This window comes from Capricornis sumatraensis, chromosome 13 (assembly GCF_032405125.1).
Source record: "Capricornis sumatraensis isolate serow.1 chromosome 13, serow.2, whole genome shotgun sequence".
NCBI classification, from domain to species: Eukaryota; Metazoa; Chordata; class Mammalia; order Artiodactyla; family Bovidae; genus Capricornis; species Capricornis sumatraensis.
The window spans coordinates 75,925,299-75,945,206 of NC_091081.1; the positions used below are offsets into that span (position 1 = coordinate 75,925,299).

Genomic DNA, 19,908 nt, shown 5'->3' on the forward strand with positions numbered 1-19,908 from the left:
GTTGGAGACCCGAGCCCGCGAGTTGGCAGAGCGCGCTCGCGCAGGGCTGCACTTGCTCGCGTCCGGCGGCCGCCGCGCTCCTCGGGACGGGGCCGGCTCCCCGGGGCCCGGCCGGCGCTCGCGTCGCGGCGGGACATGCGCTGCGCCGCCTCTAACCGCGGGCTGTGCTCTTCTTCCAGGTGGCCGGCCGGCTGCTGAGCCCTCTGCCGCGGGGGGAGACGGTCTGCGCCGGCCCGCGGCCGCTCAGCATGACCATGACCCTACACACCAAAGCGTCCGGCATGGCCCTGCTGCACCAGATCCAAGCCAACGAGCTGGAGCCGCTGAACCGCCCGCAGCTCAAGATCCCCCTGGAGCGGCCCCTGGGCGAGATGTACGTGGACAGCAGCAAGCCCGCCGTGTACAACTACCCCGAGGGCGCCGCGTACGACTTCAACGCCGCGGCCGCCGCCTCCGCGCCCGTCTACGGCCAGTCGGGCCTCCCCTACGGCCCCGGGTCCGAGGCGGCGGCGTTCGGCGCCAACGGCCTGGGGGCCTTCCCGCCGCTCAACAGCGTGTCTCCGAGCCCGCTGGTGCTGCTGCACCCGCCGCCGCAGCCCCTCTCGCCCTTCCTGCACCCGCACGGCCAACAGGTGCCCTATTACCTGGAGAACGAGCCGAGCGGCTATGCGGTGCGCGAAGCCGGCCCTCCCGCCTACTACAGGTAACCCGCGCCGCCCGCCGCGCCCCGTCGGGGTGGTCGCCGCGCGCGGGGCGGCGGGAGGGAGCGGGGGCGAGGGGCCGCGCGGCACGGAGGGAGCGGGGCCCGCAGGCCGCGGGGCTGGGCGCCCGGGTGCAGCCGCAGCCCGAGCCGGGGCCGCGCGACCCGAGGGCTAGCGCGCCGCCCGGCCTGGGGTCACGGGTGCATCTCGTGTTCTCGAGAGTCAAGTTCTCTGGCCCAGCAGCTTAAAAAAAAAAAAAAAATTTTTTTTTAATTTTAATTTTTTTTTCTTCTCCACCGCTCCCCCCCACCCCGCCCCCATGTCTGCTTGATACGCAGATCTGAAACCCCGTGTGCTTCCTAACTAAACACATATTGGAAAACCGTGCAAAGCAGAGGTTTTTTTAGTTGGGGAGGGGGACACCCCAGAGCCAACACACATAAGGTGCTTTGAGTCCCCAGAAAAGGTCCCGCTTTGGTGCTTAAGGCTGGAGGTGTTTGGGACTCGGTGATCTCAGTGTTATTTATTTATATTAGTAGTAGTGTTTAACAATTTTGTTTTACGGTGCGTGCCAAATTTCCCTGCTCCTCGACTTTCGGGTTGGAAATATGCACGCTCTGATAATGATGAGGATGGTGGTGGCAAAGGTGATTTCCTCGGGGAGCGATTCCTGGCACGTCTTTCTCCCCGTCCCACCTAGGAGGGCTGCGGGGCTGAAACGCGCCCCTCAGAAGACCCTAGAGTTGGATGGGTCTTAAGGAGTGTTCTGATTTCTGAGTTACCCGGACTGAGTCCGTGTCAGAGCCCAGTGCTGGCAGAAGACTTCTGACATCCCGAGATTTATGTGTCCTGTGAGTTTGAATCATGCCACATCGAAGCACGAGTGTTTTGAAATACTTTCCTTCCAGCTAAGTTTCATTTCTGGCCTACGGGGCACAGAATGCCCCCGGGAGTGCTGTGCCCGAGTTCAGCCCGGTTCTGTGCTTTTCCTTCAGGGCAAGAAGCAGATGGTAGCTCAGGGCACACAGGGACGTTTTTGTGACTTAGAGGCAAATGTTTTGTGTCTTCTTCTTTTTTTTTCTTTTTCGTAGAGATGACACTTTCCTTCTCCCTTCTTGCTCTCATTTTCCCTTTGACAATTTCTCTTCTCTTCCTGACAATTTCTCCCTTCTCTTCCTGGTGGACTCCAAAAGGGCTTAGGCAGGGGGTCCTGGGGAATACCAGTGCTCTAGGTGCTGCTGGACAGGGGTGCCACGGAGTGGGTTTGAGAGACCTCAGGGCGCCCACGTGGCTGGGCGTTGAGTTAGGCACTGTCTGATTGTACACTGGTGTCTGGACCTGCCTTTCATCCTTAACCCAGACCCTTCTGTATTGCAAGCTGGGATGATTTTCCATTCAGTGTTCTATTTCCAGAGATATTTATAGTAGAAGCAGCAGGAGGAAGGTGCCAAGTGGCCCCAGAGAATTTGAAGGGGAGATCATGGGCTATCTGAGCACACTCCACATCCTTTAGCCTCTGAAAAGATTTTAGAACACCCCACAGCCAGGCAGGTCCAGCCTGAGTTATTCCATAGAAGACTCACTAGGATGAACAAACTTTTCACAAGTTGGCGTCTGTCAAATTCATTTAACTTGTTTTAATTCAGGGTTAAAATGGGAAATGAAAAAGAATTTATTCTGCCTTTTTTTTTTTAAGTGTTAGAACAAAATCTAACGATTAAGTCTGATTCACACCTTTTAAACTCCTTGATGTGAAGGAAGGCATTGATATGATGTGAATTCCATAACCTCTTGGTAGACTCCAGAAACTATTTTCTTTTCCATTTAATTTTCAGTTCTTTTATTGCAAATTAATGCCACTGAATTTCAATGGGCACTAATGAGACTGCTTCTCAGTGGATTATTTACTGCCTTGCCAGTAATTACAAAGTGAGCATGGTCAAATGAAGAGGGGATCACATTTTATTCAAAATTGTTCATCATCCCAGTGGCAAATACTATCCCTATAATATGCCCCATCTTAAACTTTTTGCATTAGATAACATTCTGGTACTTTTAAAAAAAGAAAAAGGGAACTTTCAAAAATAATAAAGGTAAAAAACTCAGTACGTATGGGATTCCAGACGGAAATTCATTTTCAGAATAATTTTTTCCTTTGGCATTTATTTTCCATAACATCCTTTTTTTAATGTTTGAATTTTGCCTTTTATTACCCAGGGAGGAAAAGAAGACTATCAAACAGAATTATTTTAAATAGACAGATGTTACTTAATATTTTTCCCCCTCTCAATTTTACTGTTTGAATGACTGGGTAAAAAGAAAAGAGCTGATTAGATTCTTTCAGGAACCCTTAGTTTTCTTCAGTAGTTATCAAAAGTTTGGGGGCCGAAAGCAAGTGTTTTTAGATGGCTTGTCATGATCCAGAGGATCATGAAATTAGTTTAGTGAGTCTAGAACATTTTTTTAAAGGAATAAAATATTAAAAAAATAGAAAATACTCAAGTGGGTAATATCTAATAAGAGCAGATTTTGTTTCCTGACAACTTATTTTAATTATCCATGCTTATGTGTGTTGGATGTGATTAAAATGTATTTCTTATTCTGGCTTGAGGTAAAGAAGTTTAAAAGCTACTGACCTAAAATGTTATGGTCAGTAGAAAACAAAAAGTTCAGGTAAGTGCCTGGTTGTTTTATAGACACAAACCAAAAAACAGTTTTGATTGTTTCTGTTTTATTTTTTGCTTACAAATCAGCTGGTGACTTTAGGTCAGTTAGGTTACCCTTTATTACTTAACTTTATTCTTAACTTTTCCATTTGTAAAATGCTATTGTGTGGATTGTCCAGCTAAATGTCCCACTGGGATGTTCAAAGAATTTATGTGGCGTTCACATCATTTTATCATTAAGATGCTACGGGTGCTTTCTTCTGTTGGCCATAATATGCAGCCATATCTATGTATGAAGACATATAACAGATAAGACTGTCCTGGGCATATAGTAACGGGAGAAAGATGGTTATATATCCCAACAAATTGTTATTGAAAGGGAATAAATTTGTAAAGAGGCAAGCTGTGACCTGCAAAATATGTCTTAGCTAAAATTTCATGATGAAGGCAAGTGTGAGTTACCTTATCCTGGGTTCCTTAGCATGTTTAAACATCTTAGAAGGTTTGAATAAAACTGAAGAAGAAAATTAATTATATCCACTATGTTTTAAAAATTCAAATGAGGTGTATAACACTCCATGCTGGTGTCAGTCTTATCACTGAGTATTCTTAGAGGTGAAATATTGCCCTCTTTTCCAAAAAATTGACCAATATCCAAACTTCTACATCAAAGCCAAAGCCCTAGAAATTTGTCTTCTGGGTATATGCATATTTTCAGTGCCTAGTTTGTGCATCGGTGAACATTTGAACTATTTTTCAACTTTAAGCAAGGCTCAATTCTAGAGAGAGGTTTGAATGGTTAAGTTGCAAGTTTTCAGTAATTCTTTCTTTGTAGTTAGGTGATATCTTAGCACCCTTTTTTCCTGGTCTTACTTTTTTTCAGTTATTTAAATTGTTACTGTGTACCTGATTGTGTGGGTCTACGAACAGTTTAAGAGCCACGTATTGCTTCAGGAATGAATATATTTTGGATTGAAACAGGATCACATCTTAAAACCCCATTTCATTTTCACCTACTCTATGTGGCTTGTACATGTTTGGTAGAAAGCCCCCTGAAAGATAATTGTCACTTATTCTAGTCTTCTTTCTCACACTCAGCTAATTTGGATCTCTGAATTGCTTTTGTGAATGTATTTAAGATGTAAAATTCATAATTTAGGAAAATTCAGGTTCAGCATTTTGGTTTCTTATAAATTTTAAGGATATGAAAGACAGGGGTAAGAAACTGACCGTGGCAAGAACCGTAGATACAGGAAAAACTATCAAAGATATCAAACTTTTCAATAAGGCTAAGATAGTAGTACTTTTGTCAAGCGAGCTAGTATATGCAAAAGCAATGCATAAGCTATATAAGCGATTTTATTCACATGTTAATATTTGTTCTTGTGTTTTATAAGCTAAAAAACTACTGTAGGGAAGAACTGACTTAAATGGTCAGGAGTTTCACTGCAAATATAGATTGATGATAATATAAACTCATTTTCCGTGGAAGCCAAATTTAAATAAAATCTTTATTACCATCTGCAACATTTGTTTGCAGTCTGGGTTTTCATAAAGAACTTTTATCTTATACATACGTTTTTTAAAAAGTCAAAACCCTGATTATGTGAAAATAGTTTTATATAAGGAAGTATATGAATTATATTTTTTCTAAAATGTGTACTCAGCAAAAAAATAATAAATCTAAATCCTTCCAATGACTTCAGTATTATTTTTAATGTAACTTTAGAAGGACCCAGTAGAGAAGGCAGCGGGCTAAGTATGTTCCCTTCTTCTTTAGGTTACATTGAATGGGTAAAAGCAAATTGCTTATTTTGTTTAATTCCAAGCCCCAGTTTGCGTATCGAAGAAAGGAAAACAGAATGCTGTAACTGTGTAGAACCAAAATTCATACTCCAAAGAAAGTGCTATGTAAGTCCCCAGAATTCAGCCACTTGAACACAAACCAGCTAAAGTGAAAGTGTAAAGAATTTTATGGAAAGGAGGCAGTTCACCAAAATCATCGAGTAGTTTTATTTTATATTTTAACCTCTGCTGATGAGTTAACCTGTAAGGTCAGTTTTTAAGAAGTGTGTCTGAGCTTCCCATACTCTCTCTCTAAAACATATTCTCACAGTGTCGTCTGAAATCTGAGGATTGAACTGGGCTGGAGGTGACTGCAAACACCTTTATGATATTCTTGACCTCATGAGAGAAGAAACGAATGCAGAGTTCTCATCTTCGAGAATATTAGTAGGAATTATGAGAGGGGAGAAGTTTTACATAAATCAACAACAGTTTTAATTATGTGTATATGTTTAGACCCTGTTAAAAATACAAAGGCTAGAAAGGCAACTATTTTGGTTCCAACTGACAAAATTTTATCTATTTTAACAAAATGATAAGTTAATCAGAAAGACTAGGATTGACTCCACAGGCATCAAGAATGATTGAGTGAAAGGAGAGTTATTTAGTAAGGTGTAGTAGCTAAGTGCAATGACTCTGGACTCAGACTGCGAGGCACCCAGTCCCAGCTCGACAGTGGGCCACCTATGAGAGCTCAACCAAATTGCCCAGTCCTCAGTTTCTCCCTTTTTTTTAAAAAACGAGACAGTAACATTCTCTTCATTTAGGATGATTATAAAGCTTAAACAAAATACTGCAGACTTAAAAAAAAATAGTGCCTAATCCATTGTAAACTCTCAGTGACTTAGATCTCAGTGCTAGAAGAAAATTATTTCACAATTCTGTAGTCAAACATCATTTTGCACCTGGGTTAATGAGGAAGACTAAGGATTTTAATCAAAATCAGTGTTTAATATTATGCAAAATAAACCTGACACAAACTTTAGTTCGATCGTTTCGATTTGCTGAGGCTCTGAGATCCTTAAATAGTGATATGGCAGTGTGATGGTGGGAGCCACGGTGATGGTGGCGTTGGCAAAGGAAGGAGGGGATGGTGATGCTGGTGGTGGGTTAGCAGCAATGAGGTGCTGATGTCAGTTTGGGTAGGCAGTGTTTCTGAATGTCTATTATGTAGCCTGGAGATATCTATCCAGATAGAAATCAAGCATTTTTAATGTACTTTGCTCTTTTCTGTGGTGATATAATTTAGACACATAGTCAAAATTGTCCATAATAATACTGTCAATGACACGGATATCCTAAATCTGTTAAGTGCCTCTCATTGCCATACAGAAATTCAAAAAGAACACTCCAAACAAGCCTGGATTGCTTTCTTTCTGTGTTTCTCTCCTGAACCTTTTAGGGGAACATGGTGCATCCTTAGATTGTTCCCATAACATCTTCTCCTTGAATCAAATATGTCATCTTTCAGGAGGTAGTAGGCAACTCCGTCTTGTTATTTTCTGCTTTCTGAAACTCCTGTGGTTTAGGCTTGAGAAAATTAGGGTGGTTCAATGAAACTTAATTAAGAAAATTTCAGAACTAGACATTTCCCAATGAGCCCTCAAAAAATTCACATGGGGGTCCTTCTTTTTGAAGGTTCCCCCAAAGTATCACCTCCAAGAGGAGCCAGAAACCCCTGAGGGTTTCATGGTCAGAGTCACAGCTTCAGCTTGGCCTCTACAGAGCTGCCTGTCCCAGAGGCTCCCTCTCTGTAGTTGAGGCTCTGTCTAGATTGCATCCCTCTGTCCCCTTGCCCCCACCGGTGGTGGGTGCAGGGACGCAAGCTGTCTTGTGTGTGCCTGCGAGGCACTGCTTCCTGGGCAGTTTTCTTGGCAAATCAATTCACGACTCACTTCTCTCACATAAAGACTTGGAATTTCTTTTTAAGACCCTGAAAGTAAAAGATAATTCTCGTTTGATTCCCTGCAACCAAATAATGTTAGAAATAGTCATTTGTGCATTGGCATCCTTTCTCTTTCCTCCACTGATCTTTGTGTTAATAGTCCCTTCTATTTTGTTTCTTTGCTCTATTTTCTAACGTTCTTCCCTTTAAACATTTCTTGGCTTCTTTTCCGCTATCCAGCTTTCTTTCTCTCTTTTCTGTTTTAGTCACTCCATCTGTGTAGTCCCAGATTTTTCCTTCCATCTTTTCTGGTTTATTTCTTTATTGACCTGTGTCGTCTGTTATTTTAATAAAATTTGGAACAGGGTTCAGCAGAATTCCTCCCTAGCCTAGGAAGGCCAGTGGTGTAAGAATATGCCTTAATAACCCAGTCATGACGTTAAAAGTGGCATTAACAACAGTAAAAGTTTCAAGAATGATTTTTGTTTCTTGTCTCTAAGGAGAGATGCTTAACAAAAATTCAGGACAAAAATTTCACTTAGTGAAATTGGTCCGGCAGCTTATTCATTCATTCATTCATTTGGCTAACTACACACTTGTTCCAAAGTGTGTAAGTTCACCAGGGGCATAGATGAAATAAAACGTGTGTTTATATTCTTAGCAGTTCACACATCAGTGTTAGCACGGAGCAGCCAGGAGCCTTACTACATGGATGGCTGCAATCCCAGGGCCACAGTCTTCTGCATGTGGATTTGTCAAGGAGGTGACAGAAAGTGCAGCCTTGTTTGTTGTCTTCTGGCGGTCTACGTTTCAGGAGCCTATATCCACATGAACTTACACTACCCATATAGAGCTGACTATAATTTCCCACTTTGTCAACAAAAACACTCTTTTTTTTTTTAACAGTCATAGATCCGTCCATGATTCATTTTACTTGATGTTTTTTTAAGTGTTAGTTTTTTTTTTTTTTTTTTGGCATAACTTTCGCTGTACAACATTGTCAGAAATGTACTTGATTTTAAAGGCTGTTTTTGTTGTTTTGGTTGCTGAGTTGTTCTTTGCGACCACATAGACCTTTAGCCATCAGGCTCTTCTGTCCATGGGATGTCCTAGGCAAGAATACTGGAGTGGGTTGCCATTTCCTTCTCCAAGGGATCTTTTTGACCCAGTGATTGAACCTACGTCTTTTACGTCTTATGCATTGCAGGTGGGTTCTTTACCCACTGAGCCACCTGGGAAGCTGGTAGTTTGACTTTTTTTTTTTTGAAGACCTTCTGTTTCTGCTGGACTATTTCAGGCACTTCAGAGAGAGAAGTGCATTATAATCTTGCATTCTAATTTGACTGCAAGAGTCAATTTAGTTACAATGAGAAGGTATTTTCTTCAGTTACCTGACAAAACCTGAGAGGCCTCCAGAAGCTTCTTGGATTTCTAATGGGAGGAACCCCTGAGCTCTGGTCTGAACAGAAAGCTGATCTTATATCACAGTATTTCTCTGAGCCCTTAGCAAAGCGCATGGCACTTGAAGTGCCTAGAAGCGTGGTGGGCAGGAAGTACCAGTTACCCTGATTCCCTCTGGCCTCTTGCAGGCAGAAAGTCCGGTCAGGAAGAGATCTTTAGATGGGATTGGAAGAATGTGAGGAGTTTGAGAATCTCCTTTCCTTCACCGGGCATTTCAAGTTCATTGATTCCCATTATTCAAGGACTGCACATTTACAAATTCACCTGCTCGATGACATTTTTTGTCACCTTCCAATCACTCAGTACTCTCGGTCACTTTCTCGGTCATTCGTGGCAGCACAGGCCATGCGCAAAGTAGTGAAAAGTTTGAATCATCCGACATGCGCGTTCCCAGCTGAGGTCAGACCAGGCGAGCTCTGTCTGCTTGTTTCAGATCTCAGACTGTAAACAAGTGTCCTGGTTGAGGTCTGTTTACTGCCACTTTGTGTGTGTGTGTGTTTGCATTTTTGTGCTTTTCATTTAGTGATTTTGCTCTTTAGAAAGCCTGGTGCTGAAGTGCTGTCTAGCGTTCCTAAGTGCAAGAAGGCTGTGACGTGCCTTATGGAGAAAGTACAGATTAGATAAACTTCGCTCAGCATGGGTTATAGTGCTGTTGGCCATGATTTTACTGTCGACAAACCAGCAATGTATGTTAAATAAGATGTCTTTAAACAGAAACACACACACACCGATGAAGCAACGCTGTATAGTATTTGGTTGATGAAAATGTTACAACTAGAGGCTCTCTCAATGGAGAAGGCAATGCCACCCCACTCCAGTACTCTTGCCTGGAAAATCCCATGGATGGAGGAGCCTGGTAGGCTGCAGTCCATGGGGTCGCGAAGAGTCAGACACGACTGAGCGACTTCACTTTCACTTTTCACTTTCATGCATTGGAGAAGGAAATGGGAACCCACTCCAGTGTTCTTGCCTGGAGAATCCCAGGGACGGTGGAGCCTGGTGGGCGGCCATCTATGGGGTCGCACAGAGTTGGACACGTCTGAAGCAACTTAGCAGCAGCAGCAGCAGCAGAGGCTCTCAAGAACCTAACCCTGTATTTCCCCTAGGAGTGATAATTCATTGTCCACTAACTCAGTGATTGTGGTGCCTTGATAGAATGTAACTGCAAGTACTGAAATAAGATTATATATAATAGAGTGATGAAGGCACTGGTTTGGGAGACAAGCACCTTATTTCTCAATCCCTGTCTAGTTGTAATCTCTGACTCCATGTGCCTCAGTTTACTCATCTGTAAAATGTTGATCAAAATAGGCCCTACATCTTTTGGTAGTTGGGAAGATTAAACGAGTTCAGAGATGTCACGGGCTTTCAACATGCCCAGCACATAGCCAGCCACAATTTTTTTAATTACTTCTTTGATGGAGAATTGACTATTCTATACAGAAGAAGGTGAATATGAGCGCGCTTTAAGAGTCTGGAGGGTTTGTAACTTCCCTATGTGTGTTTATTTTGCCTTCAAGGGACCAGCTTTAACACCCTGTTGTGATTAGAAGTTAAACTTTTCCAACCTAAAGGAAACAGGCAGCTAATATTTTTCAAAATGCTTAGTATATGCCAGCTACTGTGCTAGCAAAATGAAATCAAGCAGCTATAGTAAACCCCAAATAAATTAAAAAAAAAAGTAAATCAGTTAAAAAAAAAAAAGAGTGAAAGACGTAAAATACTCTGGACTGAAGCAATTCCAGAGAGGGAAGAAGTTAAAACTCAGGTAAACAGTCTATGGAAAAGCTATGACTGTAAGGTAAGGAGAGGGTTTCTCTGTGATCTGGAAAGAAGGATGCAGAGACGAAAGAGGAATAGAAGCCAGAATGTACAGAGTGTCTAGAAAAGTTGATTTTCAACCCGGCTGCACATTTGGATCAAGGATGATTTCAGAATCACCCAGATGATTAAAAAAACTACAGATGCCTGGGCCATATCTCAGCAGTGTTAATGTCTGCTCTGGGAGTGAAGCGGAAATAAGCAATTAAAAGAACAAAACAAAACAAGAAAACTCCATGGGCTTTCCTCCTGGGTAGTCTGCTGATTCACGGTCTTCCAGCATTTCTGAAAGCTTTATCACACAATCTTCCTAGGCCTGTCTATCACAGCGGCCCCAGGCTGTGCTCTGACCCTGAGGAGAACTATTCAGACCCAGGGCTGCCTGCTTTCCAGAGTCTCCATTTCACTGAGCTACTTGGGTTTCAGAAGCAGAGAGATAAAGGAATGCCAAAGAGAAAAATGACAGTAACTTTAATTTCTACTCCTCATCTTTCCAAAATAATGTATATAGCACGCAGTTGCATTAAGAGTATGAGGCTGCAGGCTTTTGCCGCTGGATATGAAGATGAATTTAGGAAACGACCTAAAACAGGGATGTAAATACAGTTGACCCTCAAGCAACACAAGTTTGAACTGCTCACATTCATGTCTAGGTGGATGGTTTCAGTACTAAGTTCTATAGTGCTACATAATCTTCCGCTGGCTGAATCCACAGATGCTGAAGTAGGCATACAGAAGGAGCCACAGATATGGAGGCAGACTATAAGTTATACTAGGAATATTTTGAATTAAATTGCAGTCGATTGGCACCCACAATCCCCGTGTTGGTTCAAGAGTCAAGTGTACGTACCTATGCCGATTAGCGGGCATTATTTGCTTTTTTGTCAAAGGTTTAGATAATTGAAGGTCACTGAAGTCTTTGAACCTTCCCCTCAATAGGGTTCACTTCTCTTCAGTTCTTCTGATTGTTGCCACACACCCAGACACTAGCATTGTTGATATAACCTCTAAATATCAATATCAGGATAATTGATTGATTGCGCCAGATTTCCAGTTGTGTTTTTGAAAAGTTCCTCAAACATTTTAATGTGGAGGGCTTAATTAAAACTCTTCCTGTGTACTCCTTTCTATTGGGAAGTGTTTGCAGAATTCTTTCTGGAGATAGACGACTCATTCGTTGATGAGGGAAATGGGCGTCCAGGCCCCTGACCTTGGCACATCGGCAGTTTGGGTTCAGCTTGGTAAAGTTCCCTCATTGCTCAATCTTCCTTGTGTGACTCTGCCCGGAATCTGCTGAAAGCAAGCCTTTGAAATCGCAGAAACATGTATACTTGTAGATCCTCAGGTTAGAAGTGAGCACAGGGCTCCTCTGATGTCCACAAAATGATCTAGGTGCCGCATAATGAAGCGCCATCCGCCCACAGGCCCAGGGCTCTCTGATTCTTTGTGTCTGAGGCTCAGTAGTTGAGATCAGTGAGATCAAAGTTGCTTTTCCATAAAAAGCCCAACTCTCATCAAAGGCATCTGTGTTTGACATTAGAAAATGCTAGCCAAGATGTCAGGTGGCTGGTGGAAGCATTCACAGGTTCTAGTGTTTTTAATGTTGGATAACTCTATAGTTCACAGAAAGGCTGTATGAGGCATCCATTTGCAGGTCTTGAAAACACACAAAGATGCTCATTCTCCAATGCCTCTCATGTCCTTCTCTCCTTTCTCTGCACTCAACCAGCTGTCTGTTATGGCTGTGATAATCCCGTCCAGGTTTTGCAGATTTTGAGCTTACAAACTCAAATTTTCCAGTTTACCTGAGCTTCCTACCCAAAGTATGCATTTGATTGGGTCCTTCCTCTGCGTCAAAGCCTTCAGTAGCTTCTCCTCATCACAAAACAGAGGCATATTCTGTAATGCAGCATTCAAAGACCTTGTCATTTGACTCCAACTCGTCTCCTGCACTCAGCTCAGCGCAGCTCCACTCCATGAAGCTCTTGTTCAAAACCAAATCTGAATGGGCACATTCCCACTTCTGTTGTTCACTCATCTCCCCCATGTACTTTTCTGTCTTCTTGTCCCACCTATGTTAGACTGAGGGTACACGCAAGTCAGAGCTCAGTTGAGTCAGTTCTTCTTGTCCCGCCTATGTTAGACTGAGGGTACACACAAGTCAGGGCTCAGTTGAGTCAGTTCTCCAGATGGGTTTTCCACGTGGCATTCTTTCAGGTTATTGTGCATGTGGAGCACCTTCTTGGGTAACTCTATTATGGAAGTCACCATGGAATGCCTTTCACTATAGTTGTGGATAGATTTGCCTCCCCTATCTATTTAATTGTTACCAATTAATTATAGGGGCTTCCCTGGTGGCTTAGGCAGCAAAGAATATGCCTGAAATGCAGGAGAACTGGGTTCAAATCCCTGGGTCGGGAAGATTCCCTGGAGAAGGAAATTGGAACACACTCCAGCATTCTTGCCTGGAGAATCCCATGGACAGAGGAGACTGGTGGGCTACAGTTCATGGGATTGCAAAGAGCCAGACATGACTGAGCGACTAACACTTCAGAGTTCAGAATTAATTATTAATAACAGTAATACTATATGGCAGAAATCAACACAACATGGTAAAGTGATTATTCTTCAATTAAAAAAAAACAAACTGTTCAGTTCAGTTCACTCACTCAGTTGTATCCGACTCTTTGAGACCCCATGGACTGCAGCACACCAGGCCTCCCTGTCCATCACCAACTCCCAGAGCTTGCTCAAACTCATGTCCATTGAGTCCGTGATGCCATCCAACCTTCTCATCCTCTTTCATCCCCTTCTTCTCCTGCCTTCAGTCTTTCCCAGCATCAGGGTCTTTTCAAAACAGTCAGTTCTTCACATCAGTTGGCCAAGGATTGGAGTTTCAACTTCAGCATCAATCCTTCCAATGAATATTCAGGACTTATTTCCTTTAGGATAGACTGGTTGGATTTCCTTGCTGTCCAAGGGACTCTCAAGAGTCTTCTCCAACACCACAGTTCAAAAGCATCAATTCTTCTGCACTCAGCTTTCTTCACAGTGCACCCATAAGGGTGGTGTCATCTGTATATCTGAGGTGACTGATATTTCTCCCGGCAGGCTTGATTCCAGCTTGTGCTTCATCCAGTCCAGCAGTTCTCATGATGTACTCTGCATATAAGTTAAATAAGCAGGGTGACAATATACAGCCTAGACGTACTCCTTTCCCGATTTGGAACCAGTCTCTTTTTCCATGTCCAGCTCTAACCGTTGCTTCCTGACCTGCATACAGATTTCTCAGAAGGCAGGTCAGGTGGTCTGGTATTCCTATCTCTTTCAGGATTTTCCACAGTTTGTGGTGATCTGCACAGTCAAAGGCTTTGGCATAGTCAATAAAGCAGAAATAGATGTTTTTCTGGAACTCTATTGCTTTTTTGAAGATCAAAAAAAACTGTTAAATATATCCCCCCCAATGGCAATAAATTCAGTCATGTAGTATTAAGTCATTATTAAAATGAAATGATTGTTTTGTTAATTTTATGGATTCAGTTCAGTTCAGTTGCTCAGTCATGTCTGACTCTTTGGGACCCCACGAATCACAGCACACCAGGCCTCCTCCCTGTCCATCACCAACTCTCGGAGTTCACTCAAACTCATGTCTATCGAGTCGGTGATGCCATCCACCCATCTCATCCTCTGTCATCTCCTTCTCCTCCTGCCCCCAATCCCTCTCAGCATCAGGGTTTTTTCCAATCAGTCAACTCTTTGCATGAGGTGGCCAAAGTATCGAAGTTTCACCCTCAGCATCAGTCCTTCCAATGAACACCCAGTACTGATCTCCTTTAGGACGGCCTGGTTGGACCTCCTTGCAGTCCAAGGGACTCTCAAGGGTCTTCTCCAACACCACAGTTCAAAAGCATCAATTCTTTGGTGCTCAGCTTTCTTCACAGTCCAACTCTCACATCCATACATGACCACTGGAAAAACCATAGTCTTGACTTGTCGGACCTTTGTTGGCAAAGTAGTATCTCTGCTTTTCAATATGTTGTCTAGGTTGGTCATATCTTTCCTTCCAAGGAGTAAGCATCTTTTAATTTCATGGCTGCAGTCACCATCTGCAGTGATTTTGGAGACCAAAACAATAAAGCCTGACACTGTTTCCGCTGTTTCCTCACCTATTTCCCATGAAGTGATGAGACCAGATGCCATGATCTTTGTTTTCTGAATGTTAAGCTTTAAGCCAACTTTTTCATTCTCTTTCACTTTCATCAAGAGGCTTTTTAGTTCCTCTTCACTTTGTGCCATAAGGGTGGTGTCATCTGCATATCTGAGGTGACTGATATTTCTCCTGGCAATCTTGATTCCAGCTTGTGCTTCTTCCAGCCCAGCGTTTCTCATGATGTACTCTGCATATAAGTTAAATAAGCAGGGTGACAATATATAGCCTTGATGTACTCCTTTTCCTATTTGGAACCAGTCTTTTGTTCCATGTCCAGTTCTAACTGTTGCTGACCTGCATACAGGTGGTCTGGTATTCCCATCTCTTTCAGAATTTTCCACAGTTTATTGTGATCCACACAGTCAAAGGCTTTGGCATAGTCAGTAAAGCAGGAAAAGATGTTTTTCTGGAACTCTCTTGCTTTTTCCATGATCCAGGGGATGTTGGCAATCTGATCTCTGGTTCCTCTGCCTTTCTAAAACCAGCTTGAACATCTGGACGTTCACAGTTCACATATTGCTGAAGCCTGGCTTGGAGAATTTTGAGCATTACTTTACTAGTGTGTGAGATGAGTGCAGTTGTGCAGTGGTTTGAGCATTCTTTGGCATTGCCTTTCTTTGGGATTGGAACGAAAACGGACCTTTTCCAGTCCTGTGGCCACTGCTGAGTTTTCCAAATTTGCTGGCATATTGAGTGCAGCACTTTCACAGCATCATCTTCCAGGATTTGAAATAGCTCCACTGGAATTCCATCACCTCCACTAGCTTTGTTCGTAGCGATGCTTTCTAAGGCCCACTTGACTTCACATTCCAGAATGTCTGGCTCTAGGTGAGTGATCACACCATCGTGATTATCTGGGTCATGAAGCCCTTATTTGTACAGTTCCTTTGTGTATTCTTGCCACCTCCTCATAATATCTTCTGCTTCTGATAGGTCTATACCATTTCTGTCCTTTATTGAGTCCATCTTTGCATGAAATGTTCCCTTGATATCTCTACTTTTCTTCAAGAGATCTCTAGTCTTTCCCATTCTGTTGTTTTCCTCTATTTCTTTGCATTGATCACTGAGGAAGGCTTTCTTATCTCTCCTTGTATTCTTTGGAACTCTGCATTCAGATGTTTATATCTTTCCCTTTCTCCTTTGCTTTTTGCTTCTCTTCTTTTCACAGCTATTTGTAAGGCCTCCCCAGACAGCCATTTTGCTTTTTTGCATTTCTTTTCCATTGGGATGGTCTTGATCCCTGTCTCCTGTACAATGTTACAAAGCTCTGTCCATAGTTCATCAGGCACTCTATCTATCAGATGTACTCCCTTAAATCTATTTCTCACTTCCACTGTATAATCATAAGGGATTTGATTTAGGTCATACCTGAATGGTCTAGTGGTTTTCCCCAGTTTCTTCAATTTAAGTCTGAATTTGGTAATAAGGAGTTCATGATCTGAGCCACAGTCAGCTCCTGGTCTTGTTTTTTGCTGACTGTATGGAGCTTCTCCATCTTTGGCTGCAAAGAATATGATCAGTCTGATTTTGGTGTTGACCATCTGGTGATGTTCATGTGTAGAATCTTCTCTTGTGTTGTTGGAAGAGTGTTTGCTATGACCAGTGCGTTCTCTTGGCAAAACTCAGTTAGCCTCTGCCCTGCTTCATTCCGTATTCCAAGGCCAAATTTGCCTATTACTCCAGATGTTTCTTGACTTCCTACTTTTGCATTCCACTCCCCTGTAATGAAAAGGACATCTTTTGGGGGTGTTAGTTCTAAAAGGTCTTGTAGGTTCATAGAACCGTTCAACTTCAGCTTCTTCAGCGTTACTGGTTGGGGCATAGACTTGGATTACCATGATATTGAATGGTTTGCCTTGGAAATGAACAGAGATCATTCTGTTGTTCTTGAGATTGCATCCAAGTACTGCATTTTGGACTCTTTTGTTGACCATGATGGCTACTCCATTTCTTCTAAGGGATGCCTGCCCACAGTAGTAGATATAATGGTCATCTGAGTTAAATTCACCCATTCCAGTCCATTTTAGTTCAATGATTCCTAGAATGTCAACGTTCACTCTTGTCATCTCCTGTTTGACCACTTCCAATTTGCCTGGGAACCTGGAATGTCAGGTCCATGAATCAAGGCAAATTTCATGGATTAATTTAGAGTAATTGCATAGAATTAATTAATGTGTATATTCACTCACTCAGCAAGCTTTATCCAGTGTCAACTGTACACTAATCCCTATGATAGTTATAGAGATTGGATACATTACGTGTCATTAAGTTGCTCACAGTCAAGTGAGGGAGATAACAAGTGACCAGATAATCAAAAACCAGTGGAAAAAGAATGGTGGTAGAGGAGGGACCACCAGAGGTAGTGAGGAGGGGCACTTAGCCAGATGGAGGGCTCCTGTCTCCTGAGGGAGAGATCCAAAAATGTGTGAAGGAGGGAGGATTTAGGCAGTGAAAGAGGGTGGGTGAGGCTGTGAAGAGATGCCGAGTCTGGTTGCCTGGTCCTCCCTAGAGTTCCAGCCTGGTTCCTTGCATGGAATGAATGCTTATAATTTACAAAGCCAAATTGTTGAAGGAACCAAAAAGTAAATTGTTAAAAATAGGAGAAATAACTTTAATTATACCAGTGGCTAGTATTTTTCTGACTGTAGTGCACTAGGCACCCTGCTGAAAGCTTTAATGGATGATCTTGTTGAATCCTTATATCAGCCATAAGAGGCTGATACTGCTATTATTCCTATTTTATGGATGAAGAAACTAAGAGAAAGAAAGTGACTTGCCCAGGGTCTCACAGCCAAGAATGGAGAAGTTTGTGTGTATTAGCTTCCCTAGTAACTCAGAGGGTAAAGCGTTCGCCTGCAATGCGGGAGACCTGGGTTCGATCCCTGAGTTGGGAAGATCCTCTAGGGGAGGAAATGGCAACCCACTCCAGCATTCTCGCCTGGAGAATCTCATGGACGAAGGAGCCTGGTGGGCTACAATCCGTGGGGTCGCAAAGAGTCAGACACGACTGAGCACATGAATTCAGTTGCTTGGTTCTGTCTGACATTTAGTGACCCTCTGGACTGTAGCCTGCCAGGCTCCTTTGTCCTTGGGATTCTCCAGGCGAGAATGCTGGAGTGGGTTGCTGTTTCCTCCCGTAGAGGATCTTCCCGACCTCGGGATCAAACTTGTGTCTCTGGTGTCTCCTGCATTGCTAGGCAGGTTCTTTACCTCTGAAATCCCTGGGCTGAGCCAAAGGAGAATTAAGGATTCCAAATCTAGAAGGTGAATTTTGGAACTCAAGTTTTAACCTGTTCTATTTTGCACAAAAATGGCCAGAATGTCTTCTATCACTGATTGATTTACTTGGCAGTTAATTTGTTGTGTCTTTATATTTAGTTGTGACAATGCTTTAATCTTAGATTATGTCCCAGAGCTGCTTCTTTTAGTTTTATGGGAAATGACTATTTTTATGCTGCTTGCTGAAAGTGTGTTTAAACATTTTTTCCATTTAGTAGGGGAGTGTTTTCTCTTCTGATATCAGAGGGAACCATTAAATAAAATCCTACAAACACTTCCTGATAGCAACCTTGTGCATTTCTCCACGTGAAACATACCCAAGGATTTAAAATCCAGACAGAATTATAGTATTCATTTGGTCCAGTCCTCTCTTTACGTAATTAAAATCATAGAATCACCGTATTTGAAATTCAGGAGGAATTTTAGGTGTGATGGAGTCCCACCTCTTTATTTTCCAGTTGAGGAAATTCAAGTCTAGAGATATGAAGTGACTTCCCTTAAGCTCCCCAGTTAGTGTGGGCAGAGCCAAGGCTAGAACCTATGCCTGCCTTCTGCCTGCAGCCCTCCACTTCCTGCTTAACTGCTGGAGGTGTGGCCAACTTCTGTTCACTGAGAACTCCAGGGCCATGCCCTACTCCTTGTAATTCTATCATGGAGAATAGAAATTGAAGCAAAGTAGAATGAAGGAATGCCTGATGCTGATCATGACAAAACTGTAATAATGGCTTAAGTGAATGCACCAGCCGTCCCTGGCTAGACAGGCCATCAGTTCAACTGGTGTTTGGTCCTTGTGAGAGTTTTTAATCTTGGTTTGACACTCCAGTTTTAAGAAACTGGGAGACTTTTATATTTAGATCATCCTGTCAGTTCTAATAATTATACAAACAGCCCTCTGTATCCATGGGTTCTGAATCCAATTAACCACCCATGGAACATACTGGGGGAAAAAAGTCCAGAAAGTTCTCAAAAGCATAACTTGAATTTGCTGTGCACAGGTAACTATTTACTCGCATTTTATCGTATTCACAACTGTTTATTATATTAGGTGTTATATATAGTCTAGCGGTCATTTAAGGGTCTTTGGTAGCTCAGACCATAAACAATCTGCCTACAATTCAAGAGACCAAGGTTCGATCCCTGGGTCAGGAAGATCTGCTGGAGAAGGGAATGACAACCCACTCCGGTATGTGCATAAGTTACATGCAAATACTATGCTACTTTATGTGAGGGACTTGAGCATTCATGGATTTTAGGTGGGAGTTAGGATGGAGGTGCCCCCAAATCAATCCCCTGTGGTCGAATGTCAAGGGACAACCATATCTTGTTACTTTGTGATGGAAGATTTCCTTTCTTGTTTTCTGTTTTTCTTTTCCTGAGCTTAAAGGTTCAGGATTACCTTACTGGACTTCTCTGGAGACTTCTGCTGACTCCTTTCAGATTTCTAAAGCAGTTGGATGCTATTTTTGTTCCATAATTACCACAGTGAAAATGGAACTTGAATTATTTCATAATAGATATTTCACCTCAGTATCGGCAAAATTAAAAAATAATTCAATCTGCACTTGATCCGGCAGGCTTGTTACAATAGACTATTTTTATAACAGGGTCCCATGTTGAAAATCTTGTGTCTTCTTTGGGACTAATTGCTAAACCCAATGTTGGTTATACACTGTTTACTATTAAATTTTCCCCCTTGTAGTTAATATTGTTCCAGGAAATGAAATGTAAAATTAATAAGAATGGCTATTGATGGAACCGTATGTCCCAAGTATAATTAATGTTTCCTGATAAATGTGTTAAAGAAGGGCATGGCTGATGGGTTATAACTGTACTAAACCAAGATGATTTGAAACCACTTATTCTATAGAAATTTATATTTATCAGGCTGGAATTTATAGCTAAACAAAACTATAATATTTTTTCAATTTTTAAAAATTAATTAAAGAACTTTTAGAATTGTCAATTAATTAATTGTCAGTTAACTATACTTACATTAGCTTTCAATGACTTTTTGTTTTTCATGGAATGGATGACTTTTAT

At 42.4% G+C, this 19,908-nt stretch overlaps 1 protein-coding gene across 2 annotated transcripts in view; it reads left to right on the forward strand.

The window, feature by feature from the left end:
* The first annotated feature begins 248 nt into the window (after positions 1 to 248).
* ESR1 (estrogen receptor 1) overlaps positions 249 to 19,908 on the forward strand; it is a 275,093-nt gene continuing 255,433 nt past the window's right edge. For both annotated transcript variants that reach the window (XM_068985148.1, XM_068985147.1), the window contains exon 1: positions 249 to 703. In XM_068985148.1, the coding sequence (XP_068841249.1) occupies positions 249 to 703 (455 nt within the window). The remainder of the gene's footprint in view (positions 704 to 19,908) is intronic.